Source organism: Bos grunniens, chromosome 15 (assembly GCF_055505025.1).
Source record: "Bos grunniens cultivar Pamir isolate PY7600 chromosome 15, Bosgru_T2T1.0, whole genome shotgun sequence".
In the NCBI taxonomy this organism is placed as follows: domain Eukaryota; kingdom Metazoa; phylum Chordata; class Mammalia; order Artiodactyla; family Bovidae; genus Bos; species Bos grunniens.
In genome coordinates, this window is record NC_141179.1 from 80,971,187 (window position 1) to 80,996,647 (window position 25,461).

The 25,461-nt window shown below is 37.4% G+C and overlaps 2 protein-coding genes and 1 long non-coding RNA gene across 3 annotated transcripts in view; all 3 read right to left on the reverse strand.

The window, feature by feature from the left end:
- Positions 1-1,146: 1,146 nt before the first annotated feature.
- Positions 1,147-2,091, reverse strand: LOC147358745 (olfactory receptor 5G3-like). Its single transcript, XM_086342139.1, has one exon. It carries the CDS (start codon positions 2,089-2,091, stop codon positions 1,147-1,149), a length of 945 nt encoding a protein of 314 aa, XP_086198265.1.
- An 8,726-nt stretch (positions 2,092-10,817) lies between these two features.
- Positions 10,818-11,759, reverse strand: LOC147358746 (olfactory receptor 5G3-like). Its single transcript, XM_086342140.1, is given in 3 exon segments — positions 10,818-11,449; positions 11,452-11,669; positions 11,671-11,759. Coding segments are annotated over 3 exon segments (939 nt in total).
- Positions 11,760-21,229: 9,470 nt separating this feature from the next.
- LOC147358747 (uncharacterized) overlaps positions 21,230-25,461 on the reverse strand; it is a 112,041-nt gene continuing 107,809 nt past the window's right edge. The window contains exons 2-3 of the long non-coding RNA XR_015141707.1: positions 23,879-24,070; positions 21,230-21,916 (exon numbers count right to left, since the gene is read on the reverse strand). This is a non-coding gene — a long non-coding RNA (uncharacterized LOC147358747). The remainder of the gene's footprint in view (positions 21,917-23,878; positions 24,071-25,461) is intronic.

Sequence of the window (25,461 nt, forward strand, 5' to 3'; positions counted from 1 at the left end):
AGTCACAATAGGCTCTTCACAATTGGCAACATACATTCTCCAAAGGATGAGAGAAAACTCATTAAGATTCAGAAATTTGACACATTAGGTAAATATTTACAGATCTAGTGGTGAAGTCTAGTGCTCATGCTAAAACACCTCCTACAAAGAAAAATTCATGAAGAAAGAACTTGAGTGTCCAGGGAGGCTTCTTTCAGTTTGGAGACAGCATATTCCACAGTTGGGACTGTACCTAGATAGCATATTGAAAAGCAGAGATATTACTTTGCCAACAAAGGTCCGTCTACTCAAGGCTATGGTTTTTCCTGTGGTCATGTATGGATGTGAGAGTTGGACTGTGAAGAAGGCTGAGCACTGAAGAATTGATGCTTTTGAACTGTGGTGTTGGAGAAGACTCTTGAGAGTCCCTTGGACTGCAAGGAGATCCAACCAGTTCATTGTGAAGGAGATCAGCCCTGGGTGTTCTTTGGAAGGAATGATGCTAAAGCTGAAACTCCAGTAGTTTGGCCACCTGATGCGAAGAGTTGACTCATTGGAAAAGACTCTGATGCTGGGAGGGATTGGGGGCAGGAGGAGAAGGGGACGACAGAGGATGAGATGGCTGGATGGCATCACTGACTCGATGGACCTGAGTCTGAGTGAACTCCAGGAGTTGGTGATGGACAGGGAGGCCTGGCGTGCTGCGATTTATGGAGTCGCAAAGAGTCAGACATGACTGAGCGACTGAACTGAACTGAACTGAAGAGAGATACGATCCGTCACTTGGGTCACATGCATAAATATTCTCTTTTGTTTCATTATTTTTTCTTTAACACTGACTGTGGTACATTAAAGTTTCCTTGTAACATTGAGTTTGCCCAATTTAAATAGAATTCACATATCCACAATTGTACAAATACTCAGTTTCTTCTAGTATATTTTTATATTTATATTCTCAATTCATTTCTATATTGTTTTTAAACCATTCTCATGTGACAAAGAACAAGATTGGAACAGAAAAAAAACCTTAAGAACTACACCATCTCTCAAATCGTCTTGAATAGGCAGAACCAGGACTCACATGAAATTTCAGATTTCCAGGCTAGTGTTCTTATCACTAAATGTTCTGCACCAACATCTACACTAAAACATTAATAGACTTCTATTTCACCTACCAATTGGACAGTTTTTCCTTTCAAACTTTGTACTGAATGAATTCTTCACCTCTTTGTTCCTCAAGCTATAGATCAGGGGGTTCAACATGGGGGTAATCAGAGTGTAAAAGAGGGAAATCACTTTATTGATATCTAGGGATGAACATGAGCTAGGTCGAACATAATTGAAGAAAAGAGTTCCACCTAGGATGGAGACAACTGCCAGGTGGGAAGAACAAGTAGAGAAAGCTTTCCTCCTCCCATTGGCAGTCTGGATCCTCAGGATGGCCACCAAGATGCAAACATAGGAGATCATGATGATCAGGCCACTGAGCACTCCTATTGCTCCAGCCAAGGTGAAAAGCACCAACTTATTGATCCAGGTGTCTGCACACGCAAGGGAAAGCAGTGGTGAAATATCACAGAAAAAGTGATTGATAACATTTGGACCACAGAAGGGTAAGCAAAAAGTGAGACTTGTATGAGTCATGGTGCTTATAAGAGCCACAGCATAAGGGCCTATAACCAGCTGCACACTGACCCTCTGGGACATAATGAGTGTGTACAACAAGGGCTTACAGATGGCTGTATATAGATCATAGGCCATGGAAGCCAGCAGGAAACATTCAGTGGCCACAAAAAGACCAAAGAAAAACATCTGTGCAGCACAACCCGTGAAAGGGATGCTTCTTTTCTTTACAAAGATATCACACAGCATCTTGGGGGCAATGGAAGGAGAGGAACACAAGTCTACAAAGGACAAGTGGCTAAGAAAAAAGTACATAGGAGTGTGGAGTCTGGGATCAATCCATATGAGAGTGATCATCCCCAAGTTACCACCCAGAGTGGCAAGATAGAAAAAAAGAAGAATGAAAAAGAGAACAATCTGCTGATAGAGATGATCTGTGAGGCCCAAGAAAAGAAATTCAGTCACTGCTGTCTGATTCTTATCTTCCATTGGTCATCTGCAATCTGTTATAAGAAAGATTTTTTTTTGATGAAAAACAATCATTGAGTTACAAATAACATATTAAGCCAATAAAAGGTTCTGTTAGATAGGTCTACAATAGACAATTACTGAAACACTTTGGAACTAAAAAATAATATTCCCAGATTCTAAGTTAGGCTTCCCAGGTGGTGCAGTGGTAAGGAATCCACCTGCCAATGCAGGAGACACTAGAGACATGGGTTCAATCCCTGAATCATGATGACCCCTGGAGTAAGAAATGGTAACCTGCTCCAGGATACTTGCCTGGAAAATCCCAAGGGCAGAGGAGCCTGATGGGCTACAGTATGGGGTCGCAAAAGTCAGACATGACTGAATGACTGAGCACACACACACATACTAGATCAGGGACGTTTGCGCAAGATCCTGTATAAACTTGGGTGATTCACCATTAATTTCTATTGTTTGCCACAAAGAGTCCAAGCCTGTTATCTAAAACTCTTTCAAGTTACAAATTTGTATATGAACTACCTTTCATGTTTAATCTTATTGCATAATTGGATATAAAACCCTAGCTAGAAAAACCTTGCTAGGAATACTGTAAGATCAATGAGATATTCAGATCCTATTATATGACATCTGAGAAATGCAAAACAGGGAATTTCTTGATCTTATTGAATGATAACAACCATCCTAATATTATTAACATACAACTCACGTATGTGTTGATAATTCTATTCCCTATTCCCCCTTATACAAAGATGTGGAAAGGGTGATATACACAAATGACAAAGAGTTTACTCATATATTTTATATCATATACAAAATGATATGATCCATGGAAGGAATGGGGATGCCTTGTCTGTAAAATCAAATTGTTATGACAATGTTAGAAAGCAACTTGTTGTGGAAATTGTATAGAAAATTAAGCATCTTTTGCACCAAAATATCATAGAATTGTATTATGTGACTTACTTTTTCATATGAACTACTTTTTAGGGCACTTATCTTGAAATCTGTTAGGCAATATCAATTACAGAAATGATATATGCAAAATATCAAATATATAATTTTTAATGCAGGGAACACATTTAATAATACATATGTTCTGACTCACTAAACAAGGAAGAAAATATCAAGTTGTTTAAATTTTCTAAGAGATTACTACATAGGTAATTCATATTTTAAAAATCTTGTTTTAAATACCATTTATTATTACTGTAATTAATTTCTTCTTTAAGTAAAACAAAAACAGTGTACTATTATTCTTTATATAGTAATCATATGTGAAGTTTGATAAAAAAAATCATGACTATATCTATTTGATTATTCATCATTTTCATGACTACTTGCTTAATGCTATGTGGGGTACAATTTCAGTGGTCACAAATACAATTCTAGGCTTGGATTAGGAGCATTAGCCATTGCATGAATGTTTTTGTTTATATCCATTCAAATATACCAATACAGGTGTATGGAGGTAAGGGGTTGACCATACTAATTCTATATTTGATTCAAATACTATTTATGTATTTTAATGTATGTCATGTTCAGGCTTCTATAAAACAAGGAGGATGGTCTTTATGCCACTTTACAGCTAACATTCTGTGACCTTAGAATTCCTTTCATTGTATCTCTGTATTATAGAAAAATAAACAAGAAAATCAGTTCAGAAAAAGTCACACACAAAAAAAAGTTGCCTAGTCTCATAAAGATGTGAACAAATTGCCAGTCTGCTCTCTTTAGAGATCCTGATCCAGAATGGTTATATCCCCAAAGTTCAAACACAGCCTGAAGTTTCTCCATCACATTTCAAAAACTTCATGTTATCCAAAGCACAATGTACTCACTTCTTTAAGGATATCCTTTACATAGGTCCTTTAATTGCTTCAAGGAATTAATCATTTTCTAGAAATAAGGATGGAACTTTCAACTTCGCTCATGGTGGCAACTTTTTCTAAAGAGGCATGACTTTCTAGGTACTTGGTGAAGAAGACAAATCCCTCATCTTGAACATCCTGGGAGTAAACAGATACTCGTTGACCTGCATATTGATTCACATACTGCATAGAATAAGGGACAGTTTCTTGGGAGTTTACAATAATTTAGAGCCATGTCCCTAAAGAACTAAAGCCTCAAGAGCTTATACCTGGAGGCACAAAACTAACATGATCTCAGTGGCATTTGGACCAACATTATTTCCTAACTGTATCTTTTCTCATAGGGAAGAGTCCTAGGAAAACAGTGTAGATGCTCTCCGTTGGGAGCCTCCCTTGCGAAAAAAGAGCTGTCTCTTTTATCAGTGAGAAGTGATGCATTGAGCCCCCAGCACCAGTTGGGATTTGCTGCCTGGACATAGTCTTAATTTCATCACTTACTGCCTGTGTCAGTTGGAGCAAGTTTTTAAATCTCTCTATAGCTTGCTCTCTTAAATATATAAAAGTGGTTTCTAGTTCACAAAGATGCTGGAATTATTTAATGAGACAATAATTTTAAAGTATTTAAAGGAGTATCCAGCACAGAATCAAAGTTTAGTATCAAAAGGGGTCTACAGGATAGTTAGGAGATAATAACTAGATATAAAAACAAAACATATGTTCAAGTAACATTTGTCTATATCTAGGCAAAAGTAGAAAACAGTCTCTGATTTAGGGAGCCGGGATATGGGGGTGGGGTGGAGTCCCAAGAAGGAGGAGATATACGTATACTTATAGCTGATTCATGTTGTTGTAAGGTAGAAATCAACACAATATTGTACAACAATTATCCTCCAACTAAACACAAATTTTAAAAAATAAATAAACAAAATAAGCAACAACAACAACAAAAACTAAACACTAGTCTCGGGACTCCAAAGGAAGGACAGATCACTGCAAGCTGGAATAGACCAGAAAAATTTTAAAGAAGGAATTGGTCTGAAAAGATAACCATAATTTAGATAAAATTGCCATTGTAAAATTGATGTCAGTATAAAATTACATCTGTAACATGCTTTTCAAGAAAACACATGCGAAGATAGAAAAAATAAGTTTTCTGCTTTATTAATAATGTTAATAGAATATGTCCTTTTTTGTGTGTGAACATTAGTTTTTGTGGGAATATTATGGACCCAGATAAATGTGATTCTCACTACATGGTAATTAGACAGTTGTTATTAGAAATATTATTCATAATAAGAGATAAAATAAAATTTAAAATGTAAAAAAAAAAAAAAAAAAATTTAGATAAACTGAAGTTAAGAGGAAAGGCATTCCAGGCAGTGCTATATGAGATGATCTGAAGCAGGGAAGGAGGAACAAAGGAAAGAAGGTTATATGGGGTAGAAGGGTCACCAGAGAGAGAAGAATGTGTAGAGTCTGATGACACGGGGTGAACTATCTCAATCACCATCTTCTCTGAGAACCTAGTTCTTTATAACTTCAAGAAGAGTGGATAATTCAATTTATCAACCCCAAAAACATTTCACTGATGGTTCACTTATAACTCTTATTCATTATCTATCTCAGAAGGTTGTCAATAATTGGTGTTGCATACATATTTGTTGAATTAGTGGAAAACAAACCCATAAAATCTATATAATTCTTGATGGGTCATGTTTAGCAATTATGGTACATAACATTTGGATTAAAAATGTCAAGGGAAAAGTATTTCTACCTCTTATCCTTCTTAAAACCATTTAAAAACAATGAGAAAAGAGAAAAAACAGATTAAAAAAAAAAGAAAATGATACTTCATTATACCTACCAAAAAATGGAATATAGAAAAAGAACAAGAAGAAGTTTCCCATTAGCAAAAAAAGATAGGAAAATAATTCTTTACTTCATTTTTATAAAAATCAAAAAATGCGTTCTGTGAAACTGCAATATTGAAAAAAGAAACAGCAAACTTATATCATGTGATAGGAAGTTAACTGGCTAAGCCCAGAAAAGGAAAGACTATCAGAATTGTCAGTCACATGTAACAAAACCAAACAAAAGGAATATACACACCGCTTAAAACAATGATGGAATATTTGAGAAATTAAAACACAAAATTTGAGTATAAACTACACATTTGTAGAGAAAATGATTAATATATAGAAAGGAAGATCTAAGATTCTAAAATCCATGAGAAAAGAACCAGAGGGTCCTGGAAGCTCTCTTTGCATTTCAGTGGCAGTGTATTCCACAGTTAGGACTGTGTCTCTAGTCCATATGTTGCATGGCAGAGAAGGCTGCCAGTATTAAGCGAATCAGAGGAGGAAAGGGCTCTGTTGCATGTCCCAGTCACAGTACAAGCAGTATGGCCACTTGGGCTACATGTTAGACTCTGTGATCAAAGGTATACTGGGAAGAAAGAAGCAGTGTGGAGCTTATTACAAGCTTCAGTAAGGCAATAACTCAGGTCCTAGGGCTTCAGGAGCAATTCTATGCCATTACAGCAAAGAATGCTATGGCTTCTGAAAAAGAACTTCAATACTTGAATAAATGACATCATGGGAATAAGCATACAGTCTGCCATAATAACCTGGAACCTGTCAGGTCCTCCCATTATCAGATAGGCACAGCAGCAATCTATCATGGTGCATCAAGATCACATCCAAGAAAGACCAGAGAGCACGTGCAGTTCAGTTCCGTAGCTCAGTCGTGTCTGACTCTTTGTGACCCCATGAACTGCAGCATGCCAGGCCTCCCTGTCCATCACCAACTCCCGGAGTCCACCCAAATCCATGTCCATTAAGTCGGTGATGCCATCCAACCATCTCATCCTCTGTTGTCCCCTTCTCCTCCTGCCCTCAATCTTTCCCAGCGTCAGGGTCTTTTCAAATGAGTCAGGTCTTCACATCAGGTGGCCAAAGTATTGGAGTTTCAGCTTCAGCATCAGTCCTTCCAATGAACACCCAGGACTGATCTCCTTTAGGATGGACTGGCTGGATCTCCTTGCAGTCCAAGGGACTCTCAAGAGAGCATGAATAAGACACAATTCAACTGCATATGTGTAAGGCCTCCTCAGACAACTACTTTGCCTTGGTTGCATTTCTTTTTCTTGGAGATGGTTTTGGTTATCACCTCCTGTACAATGTTATGAACCTTGGTCCATAGTTCTTCAGGCACTCTGTCTACCAGATCTAGTCCCTTGAATCTAGGAGGAGACCTTACAAATAGCTAAGAAAAGAAGAGATGCAAAAGGCAAAGGAGACTCGTTTCATACATGATATTATACATGTTTCAATGCTATTCTCTCAAATCTCCCCACCCTCTCCCTCTCCCACGGAGTCCATAAGACTGATCTATACATTGGTGTCTCTTTTGCTGTCTCATACACAGGGTTATTTTTACCATCTTTCGCCAGTCCAGGTTTGATGCACGGTACTGGATGCTTGGGGCTGGTGCACTGGGATGACCCAGAGGGAGGGTAGGGTAGGGAAGGGAGGAGGGAGGAGGGTTCAGGATGGGGAACGCGGGTATACCTGTGGCAGATTCATTTCGATATTTGGCAAAACTAATACAATATTGTAAAGTTTAAAAATAAAATAAAATTTAAAAAAAAAAGGCAAAGGAGAAAGGAAAAGATATCTCCAACTGGATGCACAGTTCCAGAGAAATGCAAGGAGACATAAAAAAGCCTTAAGTAACAAATGTAAAGAAATTTTGGAAAACAACATAATGGGAAAGACTAGAGACCTCTTTAAGAAAATTGGAGATACCAAGGGAACATTTCATACAAAGATAGGCACAATAAAAGACAAAAAAGGCAAGAACCTAACAGGAACAGAAGAGGTGGCAAGAATACAAAGAGGAACTATACCAAAAAGCCCAGTTAACCACAATGATGTGGTCACTTACCTAGAGCCAGACATCCTGGAGTGTAAAGTCACGTGGGCCTTAGACAGCTTTACTATGAATAAAGCTGGTGGATGTGATGGAATTCCAGCTGAGCTATTTAAAATCTTAAAAGATACTGTTGTTAAAGTGTTGCACTCATTATACCAATGAGTGCAGCAAATTTCCAAATTTCCAAATTTGGAAAACTTAACAGTGGCCACTGGACTGGATAAGTTCAGTTTTCATTCCTGTCTCAAAGAAAAGCAATGCCAAAGAATGTTCAAATTACCATACAATTGCACTCATTTCACATGCCAGCAAGATTATGCTCTAAATCCTTCAAGTTAGGCTTCAGCAGTATATGAACCAAGAACTTCCAGATGTTCAAGCTGGATATAAAAAAGTCAGAGGAACCAGAGATCAAATTGCCAACATCTGTTGGATCATAGAAAAAGAAGGGAATTCAAAAAAATATATATACTTCTGCTTCATTGACTATGCTAAAGCCTTTGACTGTGTGGATCACCACAAACTGTGAAACATTCTTAATGCAATGGTAATACCAGACCTCATTACCTGCCTCCTGAGAAACCTGTATGTAGGTCAAGAAGCAATAGTTAGAACTGGACATGAAACCACAAACTGGTTCAAAATTAGGAAAGGAATACATCAAGGCTGTATGTTGTCACTCAATTTATTTAACTTATATGAAGAGTACATAATGGGAAATGTCAGAGTGGATGTATCACAAGCTGGAATCAAGATTGCTGGGAGAAATATCACCAACCTCAGATACACAGATGATATCACGTTAATGGCAGAAAATGAAGAGGAACTAAAGAGCCTCTTGGATAAAGGTGAAAGAAGAGAGTGAAAAAGCTGGCTTAAAATTCAACATTCAAAAAAAAAAAAAAGATCATGGCATTTGGTCCTATCACTTCATGGTGAATAGATGGGGAAAATGTGAAAAACAGTATCAGATTTCATTTTCTTGGGCTCCAAAATCAATCCAGATGGTGACTGCAGCCATGAAATTAAAAGAGGCTTGCTCCTTGTAAGAATAGTTATGACAAACCTTCGCAATGTATTAAAAAGCAGAGACATCGCTTTGCTGACAAAGGTATGTAGAGTCAAAGCTATGGTTTTTCCAATAGTCAGGTATGGGTGTTCTGAGAGTTAGATCATAAAGAAGGCTGAGCACTGAAGAATTGATGCTTTTGAACTGTGGTGTTGGATAAGACTCTTGAGAATCCCTTGGACTGCAAGGAGATCCAACCAGTCCATCCTAAAAGAAATCAGTTCTGAATATTAATTGGAAGGACTGATACTGAAGCTGAAACTCCAATACTTTGGCCACCTGATGTGAAGAGCTGACTCATTGGAAAAGACCCTGATGCTGGGAAAGATTGATGGTGGGAGGAGAAGGGGATGACAGAGGAGGAGATGGTTGGATGGCATCACTGACTTGATGGACTTGAGTTTGAGCAAACTTAGGGAGATAATGAAGGGCAGGGGAGCCTAGCATGCTGCAGTTCTTGGGGTCGCAAATCGTTAGATGCAATTTAGCGACTGAACACCAACAACAACTGTTTATGAGGAAGAGCTCTCTTTTCCTACCTCCAACGCCATTCACATTGAAATAATCATTGTCAGTAGCTCATTATATATTGTTTATAATTTTCCCTGTGCTCACTTACACCTACACACACATATACATTTTTTTCATTATATAGGTTTTGCTCTTTTCCTTAATGACCAGCATAAGCACTGATCTTCAACCTGATTTTTTCTAAACTAGCAGTAGCCTGCATGCAATAGGTCTTGCCAATTCAATCCATCAATACCTAATTCAGTCTTTATTTGCTGCACAACATTACACTGAAAAATATGTACCTTTCTTCCATGATTAGTATTCAAGTTATTTCTTTTATTTTATTCGCCACAACACATAGCACTTAAATATGTGAAATCTTATGTTTTGGCATTTATACATCTGTAGTCTAGATTTTTTGGAGAAGGAAATGGCAACCCACTCCAGTCCTCTTTCCTGGAGAATCCCAGGGACAGGGGAGCCTGGTGGGCTGCCATCTATGGGGTTGCATAGAGTTGGACACGACTGAAGTGACTTAGCAGCAGCAGCAGCAGTCTAGATTTCTAATAAAGGAATCTCTCAGTCAAAAGCCATATAAATGTATCATTTTAAATGAAAACTACCGAATGGCCTAGGAAACAGTGGAGTAGATTCTTGCTACCAGTAGAAAATAATGAATGCATCACTACATATCAAAAAAGATCTCTTCTTCCATCAGTGGCATGGAATTAAACTGTTAACATTTCACCTGCATTGAAAGGAACTGCCTTGGCATTTTAATTTTATTTCATTTACTTGACCAATCACGATGCTGAACATTTTCTCCATGCACCTTTGGCAGTTTGCATTTCCATCTTTGTAAAATGCCTGTTCATTTAGTTGACACTTACCTATTGTTTTTCTCATTGTGAATTTTAGACTGTTATTTGAATATTAGGGATATTATCCCACTCTTTGTTTCAGGAGCACAAATATTTTCTCTCTTTTTTATTTGCCTTTTAATATTGTTTGTCATACTTTAAGCTTTCCGTTATAACTTCTATTTTTCATGTCTAGATTAAATATGATTCACAGATGTATGACTGTACAATATTCACCTGAGTTCTCTTCTAGTATATTTATACATTTATATTCTCACTCCATCTCTGTATTATTTTAAAGCCACTCTCATGTCACAGGGAACAAGATTGAAGCAGAAAATTATTAAAGAACTGCCCATTTTTCAGATTATCTTGAAGAGACAGAGCCAGGACTCACATGAAGCTTCAGATTTCCAGGCTAGTATTCTTTTTACTAAGCATTCTGTACCAATATCTATGGTACAATACAAGTAGAGCCCTACTTTACCTAGCTACTAAGCAATTCTTCCTTTCAAATTTCATACTGAATGCAGTTTTCACATCTTTGTTCCTCAAGCTGTAGATGAGGGGGTTCAACATGGGGATCATCATGGTGTAAAAGAGGGAAATCACTTTATTGATATCTAGGGAGGAACATGAGCTAGGTCGAACATAATTGAAGAAAAGGGTTCCATATAAGATGGATACAACTGCCAGGTGAGAAGAACAAGTAGAGAAAGCTTTCCTCCTCCCATTGGCAGTCTGGATCCTCAGGATGGCCACCAAGATGCAAACATAGGAGATCATGATGATCAGGCCACTGAGCACTCCTATTGCTCCAGCCAAGGTGAAAAGCACCAACTTATTGATCCAGGTGTCTGCACACGCAAGGGAAAGCAGTGGTGAAATATCACAGAAAAAGTGATTGATAACATTTGGACCACAGAAGGGTAAGCAAAAAGTGAGACTTGTATGAGTCATGGTGCTTATAAGAGCCACAGCATAAGGGCCTATAACCAGCTGCACACAGACCCTCTGGGACATAATGAGTGTGTACAACAAGGGCTTACAGATGGCTGTATATAGATCATAGGCCATGGAAGCCAGCAGGAAACATTCAGTGGCCACAAAAGAACAAAGAAAAACATCTGTGCAGCACAACCCGTGAAAGGGATGCTTCTTTTCTTTACAAAGATATCACACAGCATCTTGGGGGCAATGGAAGGAGAGGAACACAAGTCTACAAAGGACAAGTGGCTAAGAAAAAAGTACATAGGAGTGTGGAGTCTGGGATCAATCCATATGAGAGTGATCATCCCCAAGTTACCACCCAGAGTGGCAAGATAGAAAAAGAAGAATGAAAAAGAGAACAATCTGCTGATAGAGATGATCTGTGAGGCCCAAGAAAAGAAATTCAGTCACTGCTGTCTGATTCTTATCTTCCATTGGTCATCTGCAATCTGTTATAAGAAAGATTTTTTTTTGATGAAAAACAATCATTGAGTTACAAATAACATATTAAGCCAATAAAAGGTTCTGTTAGATAGGTCTACAATAGACAATTACTGAAACACTCTGGAACTAAAAAATAATATTCCCAGATTCTAGGTTGAGCTTCTCAGTTGGTGCAGTGGTAAGGAATCCACCTGCCAGTGCAAGAGACACTAGAGACATGGGTTCAACTCCTGGGTCATGAAGATCCCCTGATGTATGGAATGGCAACATGCTCCAGTACACTTGCCTGGAAAATCCCAAGGGCAGAGGAGCCTGATGGGCTACAGTATGGGGTCGCAAAAGTCAGACATGACTGAACGACTGAGCACACACACACATACTAGATCCTGGCAGTTTGTGCAAAGATCCTGTGTAAACTTGGGTAATTTACCTTTAATCTCTATTGTTTGCCACCACAAAGAGTCTAATCCTGTAATCTAAAACTCTTTCAAGTTACAAATTTGTATATGAACTACCTTTCATGTTTCATCTTATTGCATAATTGGATATAAAACCCCAGCTAGAGAAACACTGCTAGGAATACTGTAAAACCAATGAGATATTCAGATCCTAACAACATATGACATCTGAGAAGTGAAAAATAGGGTATTTCTTTATTTTAATGATCACATGCATCCTAGTATTTTAAACACACAATTCACATATGTGTTTATCAGTCCATTCCCTACTACCACTTATACAAAGATGTTGAAAGGGTAATATACACAAATGACAGAGGTTACTAATTTAAAAGAATATGACCCATGGAAGGAATGAGGATGCCTTGCCTGTAACATCAAATGATCTGGCAACGTTGGACAGCAAGTTGTCATGGAAACTATATGTAAAATTTAGCATCTCTGCACCAAAATAATGGAGAATTATTCTATATGATATATTATATTTCATATAAACTTATTTTAGGGCATTTATCCTGAAATCTACCAGGCAATATCAATTATGGTAATGTTATATGTAAAATATCAAGTGCATGAGACTTTATGCATGAAATACATTCAAGAATATGTTACTTTTGGACTCATTAATTAAGGAATTAGGACTCAAACTGTTTAAAATTCCTACAAGAAGATTACTATGTAGGATAATTTATATGAAAAATAACTTGTTTTAAATAACATTTATTATCACTACAGTGATAAATAAATACAACAAACTACTCGAATTATATAATAGTTATATGTAGAGCTTGATAAATGAAAAACAAAAGTGACTCGATTTGTGATTATCTATCATTATGATTTTCTGCTAATGCTAAGGTGGAGTATATTTTCAACAGTCATAAAGATATTTCTCAGCATAGATTAAGAGCATTATCCATTGCATAAATGCTTTTGTTTAGTTCAAGTTTTAGTTCAAAAACTTTTTATTTATTTGAATGTGAGTCAATTTAGGTCCTTTATAAAGCAAGGAAGATAGTCTTTATGCCACTTTCACAGCTAACATTCTGTGACCTTAGAATTCTTTATGGACTTTGTAGTACCTCTATATTATACAGAAATAAACAAGAAAATAAGTTCTGAAAAAGTCACAGAAAACAGTTACTTTGTCTGTTTAAGGAAGTAAACAAAGTGCCAGTCTGCTCTCTTTAAAAGAGAACTTGGTCTGGAAGGGTTATATTCCCAACGTTCAAGCGCAGCCTGAAGCTTCTCCATCATACTTCAAAACTGTCATATTATCTAGAATGCAATGTACTCACTTCCTTAAAGATATTCTTTATGTAGGTCCATTGATTGCTTCAAGTAAATAACCATTTCTTTATATAAGTGTGAAATATTCAATTTCCTTCATGGTGACAATTTTTTCTAAGAGGCATGACTTTCGAGTATTGGAAGAAGACAAATCCATCATCTTGAACATTGTAGGAGTAGAGAGATACTCTTTGACCTGCATATTGATTCATATACTGCCTAGAAGAAGATACTTTCCCTTGGGAGTTTACAATAATTTAGAGCCAGGTCCCCAAAGAACTAAAGCAACAAGAGTTTACACCTGGAGTCACAAAATTAACATGATCACAGAGGCATCTGGACCAAGTGTTTTATCCTGTCTTCCCTGGAAAGAAGATTACTCCTAGGAAAACAGTGTATGTTTTCCCCCTTTTGGATCCTCCCAAAAGAGAGCTCTCTTTTCTATCAGTGAGGAGTGATCCATTGAGCACCCAGCACCAGCTGGGAGCTGGTGCTACCAGATAACAGTCTGCTATCTGATTCTAGAGCCACACTGCCTGGGTGTAAATCTTAATTTCATTATTTACTGGCTGTGTCACTCTGAGCAAGTTTTTAAATCTTTCCATGCCTCATTCTCTTAATACAATAAATAAATAAATATAAATGGTTTCTAGCTCACAAAGGTGTTGGAAGGACTTAACAAAGCAAAACATTAAAAGAATTAAAAACAAGGTCCAGCATAGAATCACTGTTCACTAGTCATTTACTATCATAAGGGAACTATAAGAGTATTTAGGAGACAATATCTAGATATAAAATAACAGAATGATCTTTGTTCATTTCCAAGGCAAACCATTCAATATCATGGTACCAACTCTATGCCCAGACCAGTAATGCTGAAGAAGCTGATGTTGAACGGTTCTATGAAGACCTACAAGACCTTCTAGAACTAACATCCAAAAAAGATGTCCTTTTCATTATAGGGGACTGGAATGCAAAAGTAGGAAGTCGGGAAACACCTGGAGAGACAGGCAAATTTGGTTTTGGAGTACGGAATGAAGCAGGACAAAGGCTAATAGAGTTTTGCCAAGAGAACACACTGGTCATAGCAAACACTCTCTTCCAACAACAGAAGAGAAGACTCTACAATGGACATCACCAGATGGCCAACACCAAAATCAGATTGATTATATTCTTTGCAGCCAAAGATGGAGAAGCTCTATACAGTCAGAAAAAAACAAGACCAGGAGCTGACTGTGGCTCAGAACATGAACTCCTTATTGCCAAATTCAGACTTAAATTGAATAAATTGGGGAAAACCACTAGACAATTAAGGTATGACCTAAATCAAATCCTTTATGATTCTACAGTGGAAGTGAGAAATAGATTTAAGGGACTAGATCTGATAGACAGAGTGCCTGATGAACAAAGGACGGAGGTTCATGACATGGTAAAGGAAGCAGGGATCAAGACCATCCCCATGGAAAAGAAAGGCAAAAAAGCAAAATGGCAGTCTGAGGAGGCCTTACAAATAGCTGTGAAAAGAAGAGAAGTGAAAAGCAAAGGAGAAAAGGAAAGATATGCCCATTTGAATGCAGAGTTCCAAAGAATAGCAAGGAGAGATAAGAAAGCCTTCCTCAGAGATCAATGCAAAGAAATAGAGGAAAACAATAGAATGGGATAAAAAAAAAAATAAAATGGAAAAGACTAGAGATCTCTTCAATAAAATTAGAGATACCAAGGGAACAAACATTTCATGCAAAGATGGGTTCGATAAAGGACAGAAATGGTATAGACCTAATAGAAGCAGAAGATATTAGGAAGAGGTGACAAGAATACACAGAAGAACTGTACAAAAAGATCTTCATGACCCAGATAATCACAATGGTGTGATCACTCACCTAGAGCCAGATATCCTGTAATGCAAAGTCACGTGGGCCTTAGGAAGCATCACTACGAACAAAGCTAGTGGAGGTGATGGAATTCCATTTGAGCTATTTCAAATCCTAAAAGATGTTGCTGTGAAAGTGCTGCACTCAATATGCCAGCAAATTTGGAAAACTCAGCAGTGGCCACAGGACTGGAAAATGTCAGTTTTCATTCCAATCCCAAAGAAAGGCAATGCCAAAGATAGCTCAAACTACCACACAATTGCAATCATCTCACACGCTAGTAAAGTAATGCTCAAAATTCTCCAAGCCAGGCTTCAGCAAAACATGAACCATGAAATTCCAGTTGTTCAAGCTGGTATTAGAAAAGGCAGAGGAACCAGAGATCTAATTGCCAACATCTTCTGGGTCATCGAAAAAGCAAGAGAGTTCCAGAAAATATATATGTTTCTGTTTTATTGACTATGCCAAAGCCTTTGACTGTGGGGATCACAATAAACTGTGGAAAATTCTGAAAGAGATGGGAATACCAGACCACCTGACCTGCCTCTTGAGAAACCTATATGCAGGTCAGAAAGCAACAGTTAGAACTGGACATGGAACAACAGACTGGATCCAAATAGGAAAAGGAGTACGTCAAGGCTGTATATTGTCACCCTGCTTATTTAACTTCTATACAGAGTACATTATGAGAAATGCTGGGCTGGAAGAAGCACAAGCTGGAATCAAGATTGCCGAGAGAAATATCAATAACCTCAGATATGCAGATGACACCACCCTTATAGCAGAAAGTGAAGAGGAACTAAAGAGCCTCTTGATGAAAGTGAAAGAGGAGAGTGAAAAAGCTGGCCTAAAGCTCTACCTTCAGAAACTAAGATCATGGCATCCAGTCCAATCACTTCATGGGAAATAGATGGAGAAACGGTGGAAACAGTGGCTGACTTTACTTTTCTGGGCTTCAAAATCACTGCAGATGGTGAGTGCAGCCATGAAATTCAAAGATGCTTACTCCTTGGAAGGAAAGTTATGACCAACCTAAACAGCATATTAAAAAGCAGAGACATTACTTTGTCAACAAAGGTCTGTCTTGTCAAAACTATGTTTTTTCCAGTAGTCATGTATGGATGTTAGAGTTGGACTATAAAGAAAGGTGAGCACCGAGAATTGATGCTTTTGAACTGTGGTGTTGGAGAAGAGTCTTGAGAGTCCCTTGGACTGCAAGGAGATCCAGCCTGTCCATCCTAAAGATCAGTCCTGGGTGTTCATTGAAAGGGCTCATGTTGAAGCTGAAACTCCATTACTTTGGCCACCTGATGTGAAAAGCTGACTCATTTGAAAAGACCCTGATGCTGGGAAAGATCGAGGGCAGGAGGAGAAGGGGACAACAGAAGATGAGATGGTTGGATGGCATCACCGACTAAATGGACATAAGTTTGGGTAAACTACGGGAATTGGTGATGAAGAGGGAGGCCTGGAATGCTGCTGTTCATGGGGTTGCAAAGAGTTGGACATGACTGAGCGACTGATCTGAACTGATCTAGATATAAAAATAAGACACCAGTTCAAAGTAGCATGTTCTTATCTCTAGACAAAAGATGAAAAAAAAAAAAAAAAAACAGTCTCTGGATTTGAAAGGAGGACAGGTCACTGTAGGAATAAAGAAGGAAATTTTCAAAAAAGAAGTTGGTCTGAAAAGTACAATTTAGATATACTGAAGTTAAGAGCAAAGGCATTCCAGGCAGTGCTAATGAGTTGGTAAGAAGCAGGGAGGCAAGAAAAAAGGCAAAAGTTTTGTTTTGCATAGAATGGTTGCAGAAGAGAGAGAAGAACATGCAGAGTCTGATGACATTGGGTGAATTCTCTAAATCACCACTTCTCTGAGAATCCTAATTACTCATCCCCCTCAACAAGGGCAGATATCACTGCCATAACACTTCACTATTAGCTCATTTATGACTCCTGTTAAGTATCTAACTCAGAAGGCTGTCAATAATTGTGTTCTGTACATATTTGTTGAATTTATGGAAACAAACCTATAAAATCTATATATTCATAATGGTTCATGTTTTGCAATTTAAATTATGCTATATTATTTTTAAATTGGAGGATAGTTGCTTTATAATGCTGTGTTGATTTATGCTTTACAACAATGTGAATCAGCTATAAGTACACATACTTTTGCTATAATTAAAGATACTGATGGAAAAATACTTCTGCTATTTTTCTTAAAATGATCTAAAATCAATGAGAAAGCAATGAAAACAGATTTTTAATAGAGAATGATAGTACATTAAACCAACCAAAAAAGTTATAGGAAAAATAATAGAACGTATTCAATTAATTAAACAGTTTTTGGAAAATCCTTGTTTGTCACATTAAAATAAAAGTAATATCTACTCTATGGAATAGCAAGGTTAAAAAAAGAAATAGCAAAATGATATCAGGTAATGCAAGGTGAGCCGGCTGAGCCCAAGAAAGAAAATTATATGAGAATTTTTTAGTCACATGAAACAAAACAAAAAAAGGAGCATAGATGCTTCTCAAAGCAATCATGAATGACACATAAGATCTCTGTGGAATAAAAGTGTACAAATTGTCTTGAAAGAAAAAAATATAAATTAAATAGCTCATGGTTTATTCTAGTAAAGTGTGTGGACTTCATTTTCTTCTTGACTGTATGATAAAACTCAAATTGTTCTCAGACTTCTCCACGATATCATTCCACACTACATTCTTTGCAATGAATACTCTTATTGATGGAACCAAGACTGAAAAACTCCGTTTACAGGAAATGGTGGTATGACAATAATAATTTAACCAGTAAAGACTAATACTAATAATATAGTAATATAATCAAACAACAAACTTGAAATAAAAAAGAAGGAATTTTGCAGGCACTCTGTACAGCCCACCAGCTTCCTCCTCTTGTGTGTGCCCAACTCTGTTACCCCATGAACTCTAGCCAGCCAGGTTCCTCTGTCCATGGGATTTTCCAGACAAGAATACTGGAGTGGGTTGCCATTTCCTTCTCCACCTCTTGGTGTAGGAAATTGTTAAATATTGCTTAAGTGTAACACACATCATTTTATATGTAAGTATATTCTAAGATGGAAAATTTGCCACTGGGGCATTGAAAAGTGAAAGTGAGAGTGGTTCAGTCATGTCCGACTCTTTGTCATCCCATGAACTGTAGCTTGCCAGGCTCCTCTGTCCCAATAGTGGAGTGGGTGGCCATTCTCTTCTCCAAGGGATCTTCGCAACCCAGGAATCACCCCTAGTTCTCCCGCATTGCAGGTGGATTATTTACCATCTGAGCCACCAGGGAAGCCCAAACGTGGAGCCCCACCACTAAGAGCAGAGAATCTTGACCACTGAACTGCCACGGAAGTCCCTAGGGGCATTAGGGATAATAATGTAAACTATCAAAATCAGGCTATGGAAAGAACATAAGGAATGTAAATGTACTAATATTAATATCTTTCATACCAATATGATCTTAAGGTAATAATTCTAGAAACAAAAATGTATAATATTGCTTCTAAAGATTAATATCAGAATGGATAAAAATGAATTGTAAAATTTTCAAATTACCAGAAGAAATTCACATATTTTATACATGCCAAAAACATGAAAAATTTATACCATGAAGTAAAATATTTTTAAAAGATATACTAAAAGCAAAACAGCTTTTAAATGAAATAGCACATTTAAAACAGAACTTATTCATTGTTGCAGCACAATCATTTATAATAACAAAAGATTGGGAGTAATTTTGTATCAATAAGGGATATATTAAATAGTTCTCAAAATGAGTTAGAGCTATGTGTATTGATTCAATGTAATATTCTAAAGTATTTGACTCAAAAAAGGAAGGAGTAGAAGTGTGTACAAGGTAAGCTTTCATTTATGTTATTATAAAAGCACACAAATTTACATCTGTGTATGCTTTTCCTCAATAGACATGGGTTTGGGTGGACTCCAGGAGTTGGTGATGGACAGGGAGGCTTGGTGTGCTGTGGTCACAAAGAGTCAGACATGACTGAGCGACTGAACTGAACTGACGCTTTCATATGCAGAGAAAAACCTCTTGATAGAAAATATCTCCATAGGAATCTATGTAAAGTGGATGAGAAACAGCATTTATTTACCTTTGCTGTCATGCAATTTAATTTTGTACTAAGTGCAATCATACTGCATAACCGAAAAAGAACAGACACTAAAAGTCTTGTTGGAAGTAATATTTAATATTTAATCAGATGTATTCATATATTTATGAAAAACAGAAGAAGAAACAGCATGTATAATAGGCATGATCAAAGGAATTTCATTCAAATTTACTATTTTACCTATGTCTTCACCTCTAAACCTTATAATTTACTTTCTTCCTACAGCTTTACCAAAAATAAATGTAACATGTAAGCTACCATCCCTAAAGCAATAAATTTACTTTTCTAGAAAATGTATATGTGTTAGTAGAGGTGGTCTTAGTTTAGAGTGCTTCTGATTGTCAATTTCTCACATTACATCACCATCTTTAATTCTTTGCTCTATAATCCCTTCATATTCACTATCTAATCTGGTATGCAGCCAAGTAGTAGTCATAAAGCTAGTGCAGCTGACATGATAAATTAAACTATAATGCCACATCCTAATATTCTCAGCAGTTTATTGGAATCATATTTGTAGTTTCTTCCGAACTGAAACAATAATTTAAAAGAAGCCTCAGTTACTTACTCATTGGGCTGTCTACTACATCATGAGATTTCCTTTTCAATTATTAGCCAGTGAGATTTTAAAATCACAACTGAGTTAACTTCAGGCACTAAAGAAAGTGTAGTGCATACACTGCTCCCCATGGTTACATTGGTTAGCAAGGCAGACTCGCTGTCTCACTCATCATTTCAGTGCACACCACCTGCATTTCTTTACTTGAGAATTTGTCTTCCAACTACTTTTCCTCCAGGGTTCCCAGGTGACTCAGTGATAAAGAATCAGCCTGCCGGTGCAAGAGAACCAGAAGACACAGGTTTGATCCCTGGGTCAGGAAGATCCCCTGGAGGAGGAAATGGCAACCTGCTTCAGTATTCTTGTTTGGAGAATTCCATGGACAAAGGAGCCTGGCAGGCTACAGTCCATGGGGTCTCAAAGAGTTGAACACAACTGAGTGAGCGCAAACACATGTACTTCTCTACCACCCAACAAGCCAGATGTACTAAAAGAATAAAGTTCTCAGGAGTAAACTTCAGCCAAATACTGATTCAAAGAAATGAGAAAATGAAGCAAAAATGAATCAAGTACAGATGAGGCAAAAAGCAAACAAGAAGAAAGAAGACAGATTTAAGTCTAAGCATATCAATAATCACTCTAAATCAGTTCAGTTCAGTTGCTCAGTCGTGTCCGACTCTTTGCGACCCCATGGACTGCAGCATGCCAGGCTTCCCTGTCCATCACCAATTCCCAGAGTTTACTCAAACTCATGTCCATTGAGTCAGTGATGCCATCCAACGATCTCATCCTCTGTCATCCCCTTCCCCTCTGCCTTCAATCTTTCCTAGCATCAGGGTCTTTTCACTCTAAATAGCCCCAACTAAAAGTCAAAATTTTTATCACTGTGAATAAAGCAAGATCATCAATACAAAAACTCCTAAGAAAAACCTATTTCAAATATGAAGACACCAATAGGTCATTAAAAGATTATACTATACCAAACATTTAGAGACAAGTTAACACTTATCCTTCTGAAACTATTCCAAAAAAATTGCAAAATAAAGTAGACTTCCAAACTTATTCTATGAGGCCACCATCACCTTGACACCAAAACCAGACAAATATGTCACACAAAAAAACGAAAATTAGAGGCCAATATCACTGATGAACATAGATGCAAAATTTCTTAATAAGATACTGGCAAATGGAATCCAACAATACAGTAAAGAGATCATACATCATGCTCAAGTGGGATTTACCCCAGGAATGCAAGAATTGTTCAATATCCATAAATCAATCAATGTGATACACCATATTAACAAATTGAAGAATAAAACCTATATGGTCATTTCAGTTGATGCAGAAAAAGCTTTCAATAAAATTCAACATCCATTTACAATAAAAACTTTCCAGAAAGCAGGCATATAGGGGATATCAGTCAGTCAGTCAATTCAGTCACTCAGTCGTATCCGACTCTTTGGGAACCCATGAATCGCAGCACGCCAGGCCTCCCTGTCCATCTCCAACTCCTGGAGTTCACTCAGACTCACATCCATCGAGTCAGTGATGCTATCCAGCCATCTCATCCTCTGTCATCCCCTTCTCCTCCTGCCTCCAATCCCTCCCAGCATCAGAGTCTTTTCCAATGAGTCAACTCTTCACATCAGGTGGCCAAAGTACTGGAGTTTCAGCTTTAGCATCATTCCTTCCAAAGAACACCCAGGACTGATCTCCTTTAGAATGGACTGGTTGGATCCCCTTGCAGTCCATGGGACTCTTAAGTGTCTTCTCCAACACCACGGTTCAAAAGCATATATAGAAAATCCTAAAGATGCCACCAAAAAAAAAAAAAAAAATTAAACCTATTAAATGGATTCAGTAAAGTTGCAGACTACAAAATTGATATACAGAAATCCATTGTGTTTTTTGATAAAATCTATTAGAAACATAAATTAAGGAAGCAATCCCATTTACAATGCACCAAAAGAAGAAAATAACTAGAAATAAATATTACCAAGGAGATAAAAGACTTATACTTGGAACACTATAAGGCACTGATGAAAGAAACTGAAGATGACACAAACCAATGGAAAGCAACTGGATTAGAATAATTAATATTGTTAAAATGATCATACTACCCAAACCATTCTACAGATTTAGGGCTATCCCTATCAAAATCCCAATGACATTCTTCACAGAACTAGAATAAATGATTCTAAAATTTGTATGGAAATACAAAAGACCCAAAATAGTCAAATCCATCTTGAGAAAGAAGAACAAAGCTACAAATATCACACTTCTTGATTTCAACTTATTCTACAGAGCTACTGTAGTCAGTACAATGTGGTGCTGGCACAAAAACAGACATGTAAATCAATGGGACAAAAGAGAAAGCTCAGAGACAGGCACACTTATATAGGCAATTAATCTACAACAAAGGAGGCAAGAATGTACAGTGAGGAAAAGACATTCCCTTCAGTGAATCGTGTTGGGAAAACTGGACAGCTATATGCCAAAGAATCATGGGCTACTTCCTTACACCACATTCAAAAATAAACACAAAGTGGAGAAAAGACTTATATTTAAGACCAGAAACCAAAAATTTGCTAGTAGAAAGCATAGGTAGTACCATGTTTGACACTGGTGTTCACAATATTCTTTTGGACATATCTCAGACCAGAAAAAAAGAAGCAAAATTAAACAGGTAGGACTGTATCAAATTAAAATGATTTTCACAACGAGGGGAACTCTCAAAAAAAAAAAAAAATGGCAGCGTACTGAGTTGGAGAAGAAATGCAAATGAGAGTTTGATATTTAAAGAACTCATATAACTCAACAACAAAAACAAAATCTGATTTAAAAAGGGAAGATTAAAAAATAGATATTTTCCAAAGAAGACATACAGATGGCCAACACACACATGAAAAGATGCTCGACATTACTAATCAACAAGGAAAACCAAATGAGATACCACCTCACACTTTTCAGAATAACTATCAAGAAAAAGATAAAAAATAACAAGTATTGGTGAAGATACAGAGAAAACGAACACTTTGTGCACTGTTGGTGGGATTATTGATCGATGTAGCCATTATGGAAAAGAATATAGGCATTGCTCAAAAAATTAAAAAATAAAGCTGCCATTTGATCTGAACCTTCTGGATATTTACCCAAAGGAAAACAAAAACTAATTCATAATACATATACAGGGAGGTGGGATGGAGGTTCAAGGGGGAGGGGATATATGTATGCCTATGGCTTATTCATGTTGATATATGGCAGAAAACAACTCAATAATGTAAATCAATTAGCTTCCAAATAAAAATTAAGTATAAAAAATACTTATACACACAATATCATTGAAGCATTATTTACATTAGCCAAGATAGGGAGACAACGTAAGTGTTTACAGCTTGGTGTATATACAGACATATATATGTAGAAATATGTGTATATATACCAATACATACACACACAATGGAATATTATTCAGCCACAGGAAGGCATGAAATCTTGACATTTGTGACAACCCAAACGGATCTAGAGGATATTATGCTAAATGAAATAAGACCAAAACAAATACAGCATGAATTCACTTATATATGAAATTTAACCAAAACAAACCAAAATTAAAGTAATCTCATAGAGAACAAAATGACTTCCAGAATGGAGGAGGGTAAAGTTGATATCGGTGAAACAGGTGAGGGAGATTAAGAGGTGTAAGCTTCCACTTACATAATAAATAAACCAAAGTTCAGTTAAGCTCAGTTCCTCACTCACGTCAGACCTTGTGATCCCATGGACTGCAGCGTGCCAGGATTCCTTATCCATCACCACCTTCCGGAGCTTGTTCAAACTCATGTCCATCATGTCGGTGATGCCATCCAACTCTCTCATCCTCTTGTCATCCCCTTCTCCTGCCTTCAATCTTCTGTGTTCATCGCAGCATTATTTACTACAGCCAAGATATAGAAGCAACCTAAATGTGCATCAGCAGAAAAATGGATAAAGAAGACATGGTGTATATATACACAATAGAATGTTACTTAGCCACAAAAACAATGAAATCTTGCCATTTGCAACATCATGGATGAATCTAGTAGGTTTTTTCCTGAACAAAATTAGTCAGAGAAAGACAAATACCGTAAGATTTCACTTATATGTGGAATCTAAAAAGAAAAACAAACATAATAAAAACCAAAGTAGTCTCATATATAGAGAGAGAACAAACTTACAGACAAGAGGAGTGTGGTCAATTGAGCAAAATAAGTAAATGGTAGTAAGAGGTGCAAATGTTAGTTGCTCAATCACATCCGACTCTGTGATCGCATGGACCAGCAGGCTCCTCTGCCCACGGAATTCTCCAGGCAAGAATATAGGAGTGGGCTGCCAATCGCTTCTCCAGGACATCTTCCTGACCCAGGGATCGAACCCGGATCTCCTGCATTGCAGGCAGATTCTTTACCAACTGAGCCACCAGGGTAAACTTCTAGTTATAAATAAATCATGGCGCTATATGGTGACTATAGTCAATATTGTAATAACGTTGTTTGGCAATAGATCGTGATTAGACTGAGTGTGATGGTCGTTTAGTAATAAAATCATTATGTTGTATACCTGCAATAATATAATACTCTGGGACAATTATATTTCAATACACACAAAAAAGCCACTGAAACAGGAGCCTTCAAAACCTGATCAATGACAAGAAAGGACCAAGAGATGGCAGTATATCCACATACAAAGAGGTCAGCTGTGTTTCCTTTCTTCAAATGTTTTTTCTCTCCCTTCTCAAAAACACAACAGAACATCCAAACTCAGCCATTGATATCCTGACCACACCACAGTTTCTCCGTTGCCTGAGTAAGCTTCAGTTAAGTTCAGTCTAGTTGCTCAGTTGTATCCGACTCTTCACGACCCCGTGGACTGCAGCACATCAGGATTCCCTGTCCATCACCAACACCCGGAGCTTACTCGAGTCAGTGATGCCATCCAACCATCTCAGTATCTGTCGCCCCTTCTCCTCCCGCCTTCAATCTTTCCCTGCATCTGGGTCTTTTCCAAGAGTCGGTTCTTCGCATCAGGTGGCCAAAGTACTAGAGCTTCAGCATCAGTCCTTCCAGTGAATATTCAGGATTGATTTCTTTTAGGATTGAATAATTTGATCTCCTTACAGTCCAAGAACTCTCAAGAGTCTTCTCCAGCACCACAGATCAAAAGCATCAATTCTTTGGTGCTCAGCTTTCTTTATTCCAACTCTCACATCCATACATGACTACTGGAAAAACCATAGCTTTGACTAAACGGACCTTTGTTGGCAAAGTAATGTCTCTGCTTTTTAACATGCTGTCTAGGTTGGTCATAACTTTT

Coding starts and splice junctions, on each gene's coding strand:
- LOC147358745 (XM_086342139.1), bottom strand. CDS start 2,091: ATGGAAGATAAGAATCAGACAGCAGTGACTGAATTTCTTTTCTTGGGC.